The sequence below is a fragment of the Lepidothrix coronata genome, unplaced genomic scaffold (genome assembly GCF_001604755.1).
Source record: "Lepidothrix coronata isolate B3197 unplaced genomic scaffold, Lepidothrix_coronata-1.0 Scaffold22, whole genome shotgun sequence".
Taxonomy (NCBI): domain Eukaryota; kingdom Metazoa; phylum Chordata; class Aves; order Passeriformes; family Pipridae; genus Lepidothrix; species Lepidothrix coronata.
The window spans coordinates 4,731,579-4,745,767 of NW_016690202.1; the positions used below are offsets into that span (position 1 = coordinate 4,731,579).

Below are 14,189 nucleotides of genomic sequence, written 5' to 3' on the forward strand. Positions count from 1 at the left end.
CCACAGGAGTGCAGTATCAATCAGTGTCTTGTGTGTCTGTCCCTAACAGGTTTGATATAGAGATCGAACCTTTATTTGCATGCATAGCTCTCTATGACATAAAGGAAAGAAAAAAGGTAAGTGTGCATACAATATTTTTGTGGAGTTGGCTTGGGTTTTTAGCTCTGGAGTAGTAATTTAGGAAACCTTACAAAAAAATCTGCAACTGTTTCACACATGTAATCTGATCCACGATTCCTTTTATTTAGTCAAGGTCACATGCTTGCAGTTGTTTGTAGTTCTAGATACTGCTTTTGACTTGTTTTAAAATAAAATTTGAAGCACTTTTTCTCTGCAATGTATTTTAATCCTTTTTCTTTTCAAGATCTCAGAAAATTTTCATTGTGACCTCAACTCTGACTCATTAAGAGGATTCTTGCGTTCTCATACACCCTCCATTGACTTGTCTACTCAGGCAAGATCGGCAGTATTTTCTGTCACATATCCTTCATCAGATATATATCTGGTAATAAAGGTATGTTACAGCGCTGCTTCGACACTGTCCTTCCAGTTTTCAGCTGTGCCTGTTGTCTGAGTTCATGAAGCCGACAAACATGGGTTTCCTCTAGATGAGATTAATTCTAGTAGTTTTTAATATTATCTGTGCAGGTGTCCACTTGGTATATCTCACTTTAAAGCTTAGAAGTTATATTGATACCCTGTCTTCTAGTTATACAAAATACTTAGAATTTCCTATCTTTGCCAAAAGGAAATTAAAAGTATAGTGAAATAAGGCACTTTTAAAAATTTTATTTACATTCTGTGGAAGTTTTTTGGCTCTGATTTATTTCTCTTTGCATCATTTTGTGTGTTTAATTCTGAAACTGATTTAACCTGAACCACTTAATTTGGAATGTGTTAATTTTCCTGATTTCAGTGAAAATGCAGTAGTAAATGATTGACAGTGTTGTCACATATATGTTTTCTGCCCTCCAACAGATGGAAGACTAAGAGGTCTAGTGTCAGTCACTCCATAAACATTTTGTGTTGTACATTTAGGCAGGCTATTTCATATTGCTAGAGAAACAGTATGTTACTATTTGGGTGATATTTTTTATTTGTGAGTGTCTTATTTTCCTGGTTTTTGTAGATAGAAAAAGTGCTTCAGCAAGGAGAAATTGGAGACTGTGCAGAACCCTATATGGTTCTTAAAGAAAGTGAGACTGGCAAGGTAAGTAAATAACTATAAAGAATGTTTGGATGAAAAAATGCAAAGGTGAAAAAAAAACCAAGCAGATAAAGATCAGACCCTTTGGAATAGGACAGAATATCAGAAACACTGGAGGGGAAACCAGTTAGTGTATCCATGGTTTGGTGTCTGTGACCAACAGAAGTCAGGAGAAGGGAAGGTGCATTTTCATTACTGACCCCTTTGGAAATTAATGCTGACAAAGCCTTGAGTTATGAAGCAGGTAGGGGTGAGCAAAGGAGATGACTAGAATGCAGAATTCACAGAAATATTTGTACCTCAGAGACATGTTACTGGTTTGGTTGGGCAGACAATCTGTTGTGGTGTGTAGTGGCTAGTTCAGTACTGTCATTCATAGATAACATGAGCTCTATTCAAGGAATTCATGGTCACGTACTTCCATGGAACAGGCTGAAACTGTTTGTTGGACTTCCATACATCTCACCTTTAGAATATTGCTTTCAATAGCAGTAGAATATTTTTTCAATATCTGATGAAAGACATAGAACGTGCTAATGTTTCGTGGTGATAGTTCATACTGGACTTGTGGGTCACTCCATAAAGATCAGATGCAAATGAACTCATTGAAAAAAAATCTAATTGAATGTACAAATCAAAACAGCTACAATTCTGACAGTGATGTAGCAAGAAAACATGAGAGATAGCTGCAAATTATTTACTGAACTGTAAATATGTAATTTACATTTTTGTCTATGATAGCATTACAATAATTGATAGCTTTTTTTTTTAACAGTCATCATTTTATTTGTCTTAGACAAAAGAAAAGATTGAAAAACTGAAAGCACAAGCTGAGTCCTTTTGTCAGCGGTTGGGGAAATACAGAATGCCATTCGCCTGGATTCCCATAAGCCTAACTAATTTCTTCAACCTTTCAACACTTGAACGAGAAATACCTGACACTGAAAGTTTAAATGGTAATTGTCCAACTTTTCTAAGTAATGCAAAATTACTCTGCAATAGGACTGAATATAGGAAACAATATCATTCACTCTAGCATCGAGAGTGAATAACAGATTCAAAGTCACGTCTTCTCAATCTTCCTTGTCAGTGCTACAACCACTTACAAGTCAATGTCCTCACTGTTTCATCTCTGCATATTAATTTTTATGTCTGCTAAATATTCTTTATTGGTTTAGACCTGATTTTCACTGAACACTGGCTTTGTAGTAGTAAAACTCCCTTTACCACATGGAGTTCGTTAGCTATACTGGGCAATCAAAATACCTATCATCTTAGTTTCTAGGGTATTCAGGACCATTGTTCGACACCGTTGACTAATGTGCTTCATAACCCATGAACTAAAAATTTGAGTAAACTTGTGCTCTGCAGCAGAAATAATGTCACTTCTCTAGGTGTGTCCTGACATTCCACTATTTCACACAGTCTGAAATAAAAGTGCAGTGTTTTAGATACTCTATCCTCTGATGTTGCTGGGAAGTTGTGGTTTTCTAGGTATTCTTGTAATCTTTGTACTGCAGCAAAAGCAAAAAGCAAGATGATGTTTTATTTAATTTCCATTTGAAGGGAAGGGGTCCACTAGTGACAAGAGGGCAACACTGCTGCAGGCAAGAAGGCCTTCTGAGAGAAGTCTCGGCTCAGAGGACAGCTATCCAGCATCCAATTTCAAAACAATCTCTCTGACCCTTGGCACCTTCTTTAAACAGGTACTGGATTCCCTTTCTGTTTTCCTTAGAAATTTTTCATCTATGTAATGTGAATTGTGTTGGGAAAAATTACCAGTTGTATTTGTGTGGGGACAGAGGATAACATGTCAAGTACACAGTAATGCATGCCTCAGGAGCATAGTTCACTTACAAACCTTTTCTCAGTGTTATGGAGTGTTGTTATAAAGGTACTGATTTTTGTCTTTCTCCTGGTAGGAGGGAGACAGGCTCAGTGATGAGGATCTGTTCAAATTTTTAGCTGATTTCAAAAGATCATCTTCCTTGCAAAGACGAATTAAGACTTTACCAGGTATGTAGTTAATTGTGGATGGAAAGGGTTATGTGTATTTTTCTCCCCTAAATTGTTCTGTAAATTCCAACCCCAAAATATAATTAACTTGGGTTTAAAGCCTATAATGGGTGCCATTTAGGAACTTCCTGGGTTCCCAGTGTCAACCTGAACACAGATGATTTTGAATTTTTTTTTTCTGCGTGAATTAGTATGCAGAGTTATATTTAGCTTGATATTCTAAAATTATTTGCTTTCCTTGCTAATTTACAGTGTATCTACTGGATGTCTTTTCTTATTGTTCAAATTGTTTGAAGACAGTACTTTAAAGCAAATTTCTAAGATCCTTGTCATTTCCCTTCAATACTTTGAAATGGCTCATATTTTGTAGAGAGAGATTAAAAGGTATACACTGTTCATCTTAGTTTGGTATTTGAGTCAGTGTTTGTTAGCAAAGTAGAGAGGCAGAGACAGTGTTTGGCTACTGTCAAACCCCTGACGAGCTTAATTTTTCATTTTATATAAATTACAGCTCAGGCACTTCTGGGTCACAGAGGAACCTTAAAAAATATGAACTGAGGGCAAAGCTGCTTTTCCTTTCTAACTGATTGCCAGAAATGGCAAGTCTGAGCTCCACAAACGGTTTTCAGTTATCACAGCACAGAATTTAAACAGACAGTCTGTTGATACTTGGGTAAATGTTATCAGTATTAACTGTTTAACTGCTGACCACTACAAACCTGGCTGTCCTGGTGGGTGGTGTCTAATTTGGCAGAGATTAATCAGAGCAGAATCTGAGGGGAGCAAGTAGAGTGACAGAGAACTGTATTAGACAGCAGCCCTTTTATCTTTATTTGTCTCCCAGACAAATGTATTATTTGTGTGTAAAAGATACTAGAATATCAACCCAGCATATAGTATTCCTTTCTTTTTTCTATTTACTTGAAATAGTACAGGATAGTCTTAAAAAGCCATATTTTGTCCTGATGTAAAGGGATGTGTGTAGGCTACTTCCTCTGTAGTCTTTCTACACTTATGCTTTCCTTCTCATGCAGCCCAAGATCCAGTTCTTATTCCTGCACCGTTGCTATGTAACCTCATATATTGTTTTCATCTTTCTTTTATTATACATTGATTATTTTTTATATTTTTACTGAGATTTTGTGATTTAATTTTAAAGGAACACTTAAACTGGAGATTTCCCCAGCTCCAGAAAACCTTAGTTATTGTCTGACACCAGAACTTCTGCCAGTGAAGCCATTTCCAGAAAACCGTAATCGTCCCCACAAAGAGATTTTGGAATTCCCAGTTAGAGAAGTGTATGTTCCCCATACCATTTATAGGTAAGAAAGAATGTATATTTTTTAAATTTTTAAAGATCTATTTTAAAAAATAATTGTGACTTAGATTTTTTTCAGAAATAGAAACTAATTATATATATAAAAAAGAAAGACTATGCATTAGGCTGACAATTTAATCATATTAGCTATTTCAAGATAAAATACCTGCAGGATATTCCATAATGTATTTATTAATCTAATTGTGTTGTCCCTTGAAAATTTTTCTCTTTCTCTTTTTCTCTCTTTCTCTCTTGGAGTCTGAGATTAAACTAAACTATGCAAAGTAACTCTGAATTTAAATAGAGCCACATATGAAGTGTTTTTGTTATTTTATTCCCTTTCCTCTAATCTGAAAAGTAGAATCATCCTGTCTTATTTAAGCAATTTAGTCATAACTGATTCTCATGGCCTCGTAGTGTGATACAGCTGATTTAATGTTTCCTAATTTTTTGATTGTAAGTTCTGCAAACCATTGCTATGCATGCAGACATTAAAAAGAATGAAAAATGAATAAAATAATTACCTGTTTTCCATCAACATTACCATGAATATAGAAATGTACTTGAATACCAAATAAATGAAAACTTATAAAAATACAAACTGGCATAACTATACCTGTGCAAATATCCAGACAAATACTAGTGAAACACCTATCTTCAGTTTTTCTCCTGAATCTTTAGAAGAAATGCAAAGGTTGTGTTTACTTCTTTGTTGTTTTTTTTTTTTTGACCAAATTAAGGTATTTCAGAGGAAAAAAGCCTCCTTTTTTTCTAATAATAGCTTTTTCCTTTGTGATAGGAGAAGTGGAGTCTTCCGTTATAGTCTTTGAACTCAGCTCTTGCTAGCTTTTTTTACTGGTGTAATGCCATTATTTTAAATGATGCTATTTCTGATTTATGCCAGAGAGATCAGCCAGCCCACTGTCTTTGTGCTCTGTGAAATTGAGCACTTCTTTTTGTTGTGTACTTATATTTCTTTAATAAAAATACTTCCCTGAAAATGTCAAAACATTCCAAGATTTATTTCTTTCATAGCCTTCTATTTTTAATAGGAAAAATCATATAATTTAAAGGTTGTTTGTCATTTTATTTTCTCATTAAGTATAAATGAAAATTATGCTGTTTACTGCCACTATGAAATGTTGGTGCTGAGGAAGAGGGATTTGTCACATCACTTCAGCAGTAACTCAGCTTAACCAGCACAGAAGTCCTCTCTTTAATGGGGAAGTGGCTAACACTTTGGGGATTTTTAGAGGAAGGGGGAAAAAACCCTTTCATTTGCTGTTTTGTTTCATTTAATTGCAAACCACTCAGTGCTGCGCTCAGACTTGCTGTAGTCTGCAATGTGAGCTGGAGGCCTTCTACTTTGGTGGTAGTCATTCTACCCCATTCTCGACTAGTTTGGGATGAGGAAAGACTATTGGTGTATAATGGTCTCTTATTCCTGTTACTGCTGTCACAGCATTATCTACTCTTTTCTGCCTCTCTGCCCGTGGAATCCAGAGATAACATAGTAGCCCTATGAGTCTTCTGCAGGCCCATTGGTCATCTCTTCAGGTGATTCAAAATTTTAGCAGCGTGAGAAAAATCATTCAGATGCTTATCCAAATTATCTATAGTAAGATACAGAATATATGACACATACCCACCCTCTTGAATGTGACACATTGAAGTTCTGTCATTGTGCTGACTAGAGCAGGTTTCCATATTTAGTTAACTATTTATGATGTGCATTTTAACTTTCAATTTTTTTTTTCCCGGAAGATTCCTCACCAAAACTGTAGAGGAATCAGTGAATACTGAAAATTGTAACTAACGGATGTATCAGTTTTTGTTTCTAGTACCGTAAGTTTTACATGTCAACGTTAACCCATCCATCATTGTTCACCTGCAGGACATTTCTGGTTTGTTTCGATAGGGGCTACTTGCACATATGCTGTGTTTTGCTATGTATGGAATTCTTGTCACAGTCATCCATGAACATGCCTACTATTCATTGGAAGTTTGAGATGCGCTTGTTGATACCTCACACAAGGTGTAATCTAGCAAGGGGAAGGATTTTGTTATGTCACACATATGAACAAGCAATATTTACAAATAGGAATATTCAATGAGAAGGGTCACAGACTTGAAACTCTGAATAGATTTTATTTTGGCAGAAGACAGGTCTGCATTGCTTTGCCCATAGGAAGTGATCAAATCACTGCTAAGTCCCATGAAAGTGTAGGAAGGTCAGCAAATTTGAGTGAGAATTGCTGCATGGTGTCCTGTACGAGGCTGGGTGGGCCCTTTGCTTTCTCCGCAAGTAACTGATTCTGAAATAGCCTCTTCTCTATCATACATCTGCTGGGTCAGTCTCCAACCCAGAGTAGCTGTCTGGATCTGTGTCTCACCCAGGACTCTGCTGGCCTTTGGGACTCTGTTCTCAGTGATTTTGGGTACTCTGCCATGGCTTTTGTAGACTCATGCTGACCCCTGAATGGCTCTTTTGCCTTTTAAGCACATCTAACTGTATCTGGAGGTAGAGCTCTGCACTTTCTGTATGGGGAGTGAGGGGAGAAATTTAATCACACTGAACAAAAGTAATTTCTGTGGCATGTTGTTTGAATATTTCTGCTCAGCGAAGAACCTCAAGGGAAACACAATGCCTCCTGGAGCTCACTACATCCTTATGGGTATCCTAGCTGTCCTGTTATTTAAAAGACAGCAGTATTTGCTGCCCCAATGACCCTGCTAACTGCCATGTGAAATGCTCCTTGTCTTTGCTTCCTCTCAGGCTTTTGGAGTTTATGGATGCTGGCAGGCAGTAGGACTTAGGCAGTGGTCAGCAGTAGGTCTACAATTCATGCCTGTGTCAGGGAACCTCTTTTGATCATCTCCTCACCTTTCTGCTTTAGAAGTCAGCCATCACTTTCATCTCTTCAGGATATCCAGTCAGCATTTATCTCTATTCTTCTTCAGTGCTGATGTGTTTAATACACATGTAAGCAAAATCTTTAAAACTGCTTGAGCATAAATGGCACCAGCTTTAGCTTTTCAGTAGAGTACGTACTGGAATAATGCTTCCTTGGTTGTGTAGTCAGCAGAGAGCTCTCTATGTTTTTACATATCTTTAATCTCAAGCCACGTCTAAAGGTAAAATCCAGTGCTCAGGTACATTATATGGATTTGTGACATCTTGTCCCAGGCTGCAGATTAATGAAGCAATGCCTGGATTATTCAGCCTCCCCTACATGTATTTCTTCACCTCTGGCAGATGTAATATTGACAATATCCTTCATTTAATATGTCATTCCCCCGAGCATAATTCAGTGGAGGTTACTGATATATTTCTCTCTTTCACTTACCTTTCCTTAACATCATATTGGAGAGAGTTTGGCAAAGCAGAAATTGCGCTTGAGATGGTAAGGAAGAAAGTGCATTAGTGTGACAGGCAGGAGTACCATTCTGAAGGAAGGGAAAGGCAAGTTACATGCTATTTTTTTTTGCTAAGGCATGCCATGGCCCATATAGGGTATGTTGGTTAAAAGAAGTAGCTTGGACTGTGTAGTATCTGTTGTGACACATTGCAATAAGGAGAATCAACAAGAGTTTTCCAGGTCTTGGAATAATGGAAAATGGACTGTCTGACTTAAGGGCAATATTCTCCAAAGCTGCTCACCCTTGTCAGCTGACAATGGTGCTGAGGAGATGTCTGGGATAAGAACAGAGCGATTCTGTGTGCAGGTTCTGACTGTCACAAACAAAGAGAAAGCATGAAAACCCATGAGAAGTCCTCATTGTTTCTCACTGAAAGCCAGCATGCTCCCACCAACACTAGTCTTATTCCTTACACTTGGAGGATGAACAGTGAAAACCCTATACCAGACTGGGGAAACAAGACACTAAATAGACATAATCATGATTCCAGAATGTATGTGTAATCCAGGCTTACCTGAAATCCCATATTTGCCATAAACTTTACTGGAGAAAAATCTTTCTATTAGCATTTTGACTCTTCTACTAGAATTGTTGGGTTTTGAACTTGGAAGACTATCTACGCTGCCAAATTCCTCACAGAAATTTGAAGTGTAGTGATGTATTCATGTACAGAAGCTAGTAAACAGCAAAATATGCTGTGTTTCAAAGCATTATTCATATACATTACTTAAAAAAGGAAGTTTATAGAGTTACAGTTCAAAATTTCTTATTTGTATTTACTCAGGTTCATTGATACTGCTTTTTGATTTGTATAATCTAGAAATATATGCCTTTTTTTTTGCTGTAAGCTACAAATGTATGAACTTCGGTTGTTGTTTTCCTTGTTTTTATCACCTCTGAGTGATTCCTTCCCCCTTCCAAAATCTGATTATTCACATCTCAGAAAGGAGCTGCTTTCTCGAGAGGTTCCTACTTTTTGTTACATGAAGCAAAGACAATAGTTCATTTGTAACAGGGAATTACATATTAAAAAAATAAAAAAAAGAGGCAGAGAGGAAGACTGCCTTCTCAAAGACATAGCTTACTGTATGAGAAATCTTAAACATAGAATGTTCTATGTGTCACAGCAAGAACTTAGCTTTCCCTTGTGAACTTTTGAAATGAAATTCTGGCAAATCTCTCACTATGTAGGTGGAATTGAAGGACAGGGAGAGAAGTCAGCAAGATGCTAGTTTGTGCACTTAATTTTCAAACAGAAATGCCTACCATTTACCCATTCTATTCTTTCTTACCTTTCTTTCAGAAATCTCCTGTATGTTTACCCTCAGAGGCTGAATTTTGCTAACCGCCTGGCTTCTGCAAGAAACATTACCATCAAGATACAGTTTATGTGTGGTGAAGAGCCTTCCTGTGCAATGCCGGTAATAAGTGCTGACATTTCTTAGCAGACTTTTGTTTACATGCATTCCTGAGGAACCTCTGAAGAGAGGAATCATCATTCACCACAGCTTCTAGTGGGACCCTAGGAAACCTAACATCAGAGAGCTTGTGAAGCTTTCCATTCTCATCAGAAAGCAGGGCTGTACTCCTTACCCACAACAAGAAAAACTTGTCGTTCTAGTGGAACCAGAGGCCTCTCTTTCTTAGATAAGTCTTCTTACCTTTTGACATCATATTGCATCAATATTCTGTTGGAAACTCCAATGGTAAAATTCACAGAGCTTCAGAGACCTTTTAAGAATAGGTGCACAATCATGCAGTGTAGGTAGAGTTTTCCATGTTTGAAACACACTGTGTTTGAACGCTTATGTGTACACTACTAGCAGAGCAGGCAGTACTGTCTGTGTTTAGGTTATGCAACATCTCTTATTGTAACATCCTCCATTCAAATTTACCAAGCTTGAGATGTTCGGTTTGAATTGTTTAAACCCAGATGTCTCTTCAGCCTGAATTTTTGGGGACATTTTCTGACACTGTTGTTGGCTATTTGAGAATGACATTGAGAAAAAAGTCTTCTGTGATTTTATGTGTTAGAGAAGGAAAAAATAAGTGGAAATATTACTTTGAGGAGACTTTAGTCCAACAATTTGTTGGACCAAGGACTATCACCCAACCAGCCTTTTTCAGTGTGCTGATGTTGCTTCACAGCCTTATTCCACATGACCTATGGAACTGAAATCAGTGTTTTCCCAAGCCACACTTCTTCCAGAGCTGGAGCTGTGCCTTTTGAGTGTCACACCTTTTACACAATACTGCATTATTAGTTTCCTTAGACTCTGCCCATGCTATGATTAGGTTTTTAACAAATGCTTGGGACAGACACAGTTCATCTGGCTTCCCTCTCCACTGTGAGCTGCATCTCAATACACGTGGGTTCACACTGTACAGAGATTCTTGTATAAGCTCATGTCTCAGGGCTCCCTTTAAAGTTACTGGATTCCAGGACCTTACCATGGGCCTGAGTCTGAAATGAGGGAAGCAAATCTAGCACCAGAAAGGCCTATTTCTCCTCACTGATTGTAAAGGAACTTTAGACCTCTAAGGTAAGATGACATGTATCTCACCCTAAATAAACAGGCTACAGCTGAAAAACAAAACTTTAAAAAATACTTTAAATTTTAGCACTTAGTTAAAGGCAGTGTGACTGTATAAGTGGCTTACCATAACTTTTTTCCTGCAATTTCTAATTTTTTAGTGCATGACTGGAGAATGATGTGAGGGAGTCAATGACTCTGAAGATAACTCTGCTCCATTTTTCTGGTGTTTTACCCTGAGTGGTGTGTGGGGAAGGTGCTTGGTAATAAGACATTTGTGCTAGTGAGCTAAGATAAAATTGAAGAGTCATTTTAAGTCTTCAGATACCGTCTTAAAATTTATAGAAGATGATGGTGATGCTTTAGTTCTGATTGCTGTTACTTTCTTTTCTTCATAATGTAGGTAATTTTTGGGAAATCTTCAGGTCCAGAATTTGTCCAAGAAATATACACGGCTATCACATATCATAATAAGTAAGTGTTGTTACTATTCCTAGGACTTGAGAAGTATTAATCATTATCTCTTTACATAATTGTTAGCCTACATAGTTCGTCAAGGAATGCTGTTACTAATCCATTTTAAACAGTTACATTTTATGTGATTTATCATATCTAATTAGGTTTGCTACATGCATTTGCATAAGCAACCATTGCTTTTTTTCTTTGAAGCTTTTCAGTAGTTGAGAATATTCTTAATAAGAAGATTAATGAGCAGGAGCAGAAAGCAGTACAACTTTTAACATAATTCACTTCAATGAATTCACAGATCTAAAAGAGCTGATGGGACATTTTGTTCTCATTCTCATTAATGTGAATTTGGGATTTAGGATTTGCACAGCAGTAATTCTGGAATCCAAAATTAAGACTGAATGTTTTTGAAAGTATAGAGATGGGGGTGAAGCTAAAACAGTCCAGCTGATACTATCTATTCTCTTCCTGATTCAAAGCTGTACATAGGTCACAGCTGCTGGCAAATTTGCCTCTTGTTCCGTCTCATACTTGCATAGGAAACATGCTTGGCATTTTTTTTAAACAGGTCCCCTGACTTTTACGAAGAAGTGAAAATTAAGCTGCCAGCAAAACTCACAGAGAAACACCATCTATTGTTCACATTTTACCACATCAGCTGCCAACCAAAGCAAGGAGCATCTGTGGAAACCCTCCTAGGGTACTCAGTAAGTTCCGTGTGATGCATAAGTGTGTGTATGTGTGTGTGCATATCTACATCCCATGCAAACAGACTCTTTGCTTGTGAGGAATTTTGTCATTTATTCTCTTTCTGGTTATGGCAATACATCAAAGCAAATGGAAGGTCTTAATGTGAATTCATAGAAACTAGATGCAACCTGAGCTAGATTATATCCTCATCCTGTAATTTTACAATGTTAAATATCTTTGAACTTAATGAATTCACCTGATTCAACTGAAGCATGTACCGAAACATTTGCAACAACAATGCTTTATAGCATATAATCTAATTCTGTTAGATTCCATTTACTGCAAAAAAAAATACCTTAAAACATATGCAATTACATTTATTACTGTTATGTTCATACATGAAGCAATAGCTAATAGAATACTCTAATGAGGTTTTATACGGTGTATAACTTCTGTTCTAAATTGTCTTTTATCCACATAAAAATTAAAAACCCAGAAAGAATCTAAAAACTAAAATGTAATTCCTTTGCATTCTTTATCTTCATGTTGAGACTAGCATGTTTTAGGTTTAGAAGTACATATTATAGCATAGTCTCTTTGACCTTTTTCTTTATCAATCAATATTTCTAACTGGAGAGAATATAAAAGGAAAGCATAGAAGATGATAATACTTCAGATTTGAAAATGTCCTAGAGCTGTGGTCAGCAATTGAGCTGTGGGGCCAGAGAAGTGCTTTCCATGTGTTCCCACAATGAAGTTTGAGTGTTTTTTGTGTTTGTGGATTTTGTTTGGTTGTTGTTGGCTTTTGGTTTTTTTTAATCCCAGTACTGAAAATCCTTTCAAATTGGCTTTATTTTATGGACAGTTATAGTCCCACCAGTGTCAGTGGAATTGTTAAGAAATAAATTAGTTTGTGGGGGCTCTGGTGGTCTAGTGGTTAGGGTGCAGCACTCTCACCGCTGCGACCCGGGTTTGATTCCCGGCCCCCCGGGCAGATGGAGCTCGTTAGCCCTGTAAGGCAATCCATCTAAGAGAAGGTCACTCTAAACAAACCTACGTCCTGAGGAAGGTCCTGAGACCCTCACTGCCACTGTCCAAGCTCACTCGGCCCCGGCAGATGAACCTCAGGATTAAAGGGTGGGCTCAGTTCAGCGCACGCTGTGTCTCACCTAAAAAATCCACTGCGCAGGCTCTAAACACCTTTCCCAAATCTTCGCTCGCGAAGACTGGCCATATTTATTATTATAAATTAGTTTGTAGTTCAGGAGGAAAACTTGACATAGACGACGACTTTATTTTCAAGTTTCTGTTAACCTAAATACAAAATGTTTCTTCCCTGTGATATTCAAATGCACAGCCTCTTTCAGACCTGACTAAGACAAAAATTAAATGCATCCAAATATGAATGCAGGGTCATATGAATATGAATGATAAGTCAGTCTGGCTTTAATCCTCATAGTGACCACACTGAAGATGTTCAATTCATGATAAGCAGAACTTCAAATCTGTTGCTTTGCTTCAAAACCAAGGATCAGTGTATTCAAGATACACAACTTTTTATATAAAAACATGAACTCTGCTAGATCCTTCTGGTAGGATTTATTAGAAAAATATATGTCACACATGAGAAGCTCTGTGTTTGTTTTCTTCAAAAGAGATGGTTTGTAAAGCAGCTTTTAACATTTTTGCACAGTAGCTATCAGTGAATTTAAAATACAAAGAAATTACTGTGGAATATGTTAGAGCAGTGAAACTTGGGTCAATATCTCATTTGTTGTTTTGTTGACTGTACCTAACAAATTAGATAAATAGCTCTTATCATATATCATGCTGAATATTGCTGTGTTTTCTCTTCATTTGTTTCAGTGGCTGCCGATTCTATTAAATGATCGTCTTCAAACTGGACATTATAGTCTTCCTGTTGCATTGGATAAGCTGCCTTTACACTATTCGATTCACTCTCCTGAGGTAACAAACAAAATTATTAAAAGATAATATTTTTCTAATGTAAGTGTTTTACAAACTAACATTGCTGTCTGCTTGTAGGCAATGCCTACTGTTTGTCCTTTAAAAGGAGGAAGGTCTGGAGAAAAATGTTGTTGTTATTATTGTCACTGGTGTCATTATTTTATGTTGTTATATTTTTTTTTTAAAGTTAGTTATTCAAGCAAATTCTCGTAAATTGTCTAATCGGGGATGCATTTGTTTAGACAGTGTCAAGTCAATAATTTGATTTCTTCCATATAAGCATGATTTGCTTAGGTTTCTTTGTGGCTGTGTGGGAGAGGGAATCAGGTGCTGCTACTGGGGGAGAAAACTGTGCCCTCTGAGTAAACATAGCTAGTAGGAAACTGTCCAGAGGCTTTAAACTGCACCACAGCACCATGGAGTGCCTTTGGCGGTGCGTTAACTGGGAAATTTTAGCCTTAAAAATATCCTATCAGAAGATGTATATTCACACAGTCTGTGCTAGGCATCCCACTAAAATTCTCAAAATTTCCCCGATCAGTGCATCAACTTCTCTCCAACTACTGTA

General features: G+C 37.1%; 1 protein-coding gene across 5 annotated transcripts in view; it reads left to right on the forward strand.

Moving 5' to 3' along the window:
* Positions 1 to 14,189, forward strand: part of DOCK8 (dedicator of cytokinesis 8) — a 90,731-nt gene that overhangs the window by 31,689 nt on the left and 44,853 nt on the right. For all 5 annotated transcript variants that reach the window (XM_017808328.1, XM_017808329.1, XM_017808330.1 and 2 more), the window contains 11 exons: positions 50 to 116; positions 365 to 514; positions 1,130 to 1,210; positions 2,004 to 2,163; positions 2,774 to 2,913; positions 3,130 to 3,223; positions 4,383 to 4,545; positions 9,265 to 9,382; positions 10,899 to 10,969; positions 11,532 to 11,670; positions 13,520 to 13,621. In XM_017808328.1, the coding sequence (XP_017663817.1) occupies positions 50 to 116; positions 365 to 514; positions 1,130 to 1,210; positions 2,004 to 2,163; positions 2,774 to 2,913; positions 3,130 to 3,223; positions 4,383 to 4,545; positions 9,265 to 9,382; positions 10,899 to 10,969; positions 11,532 to 11,670; positions 13,520 to 13,621 (1,285 nt within the window). The remainder of the gene's footprint in view (positions 1 to 49; positions 117 to 364; positions 515 to 1,129; positions 1,211 to 2,003; positions 2,164 to 2,773; positions 2,914 to 3,129; positions 3,224 to 4,382; positions 4,546 to 9,264; positions 9,383 to 10,898; positions 10,970 to 11,531; positions 11,671 to 13,519; positions 13,622 to 14,189) is intronic.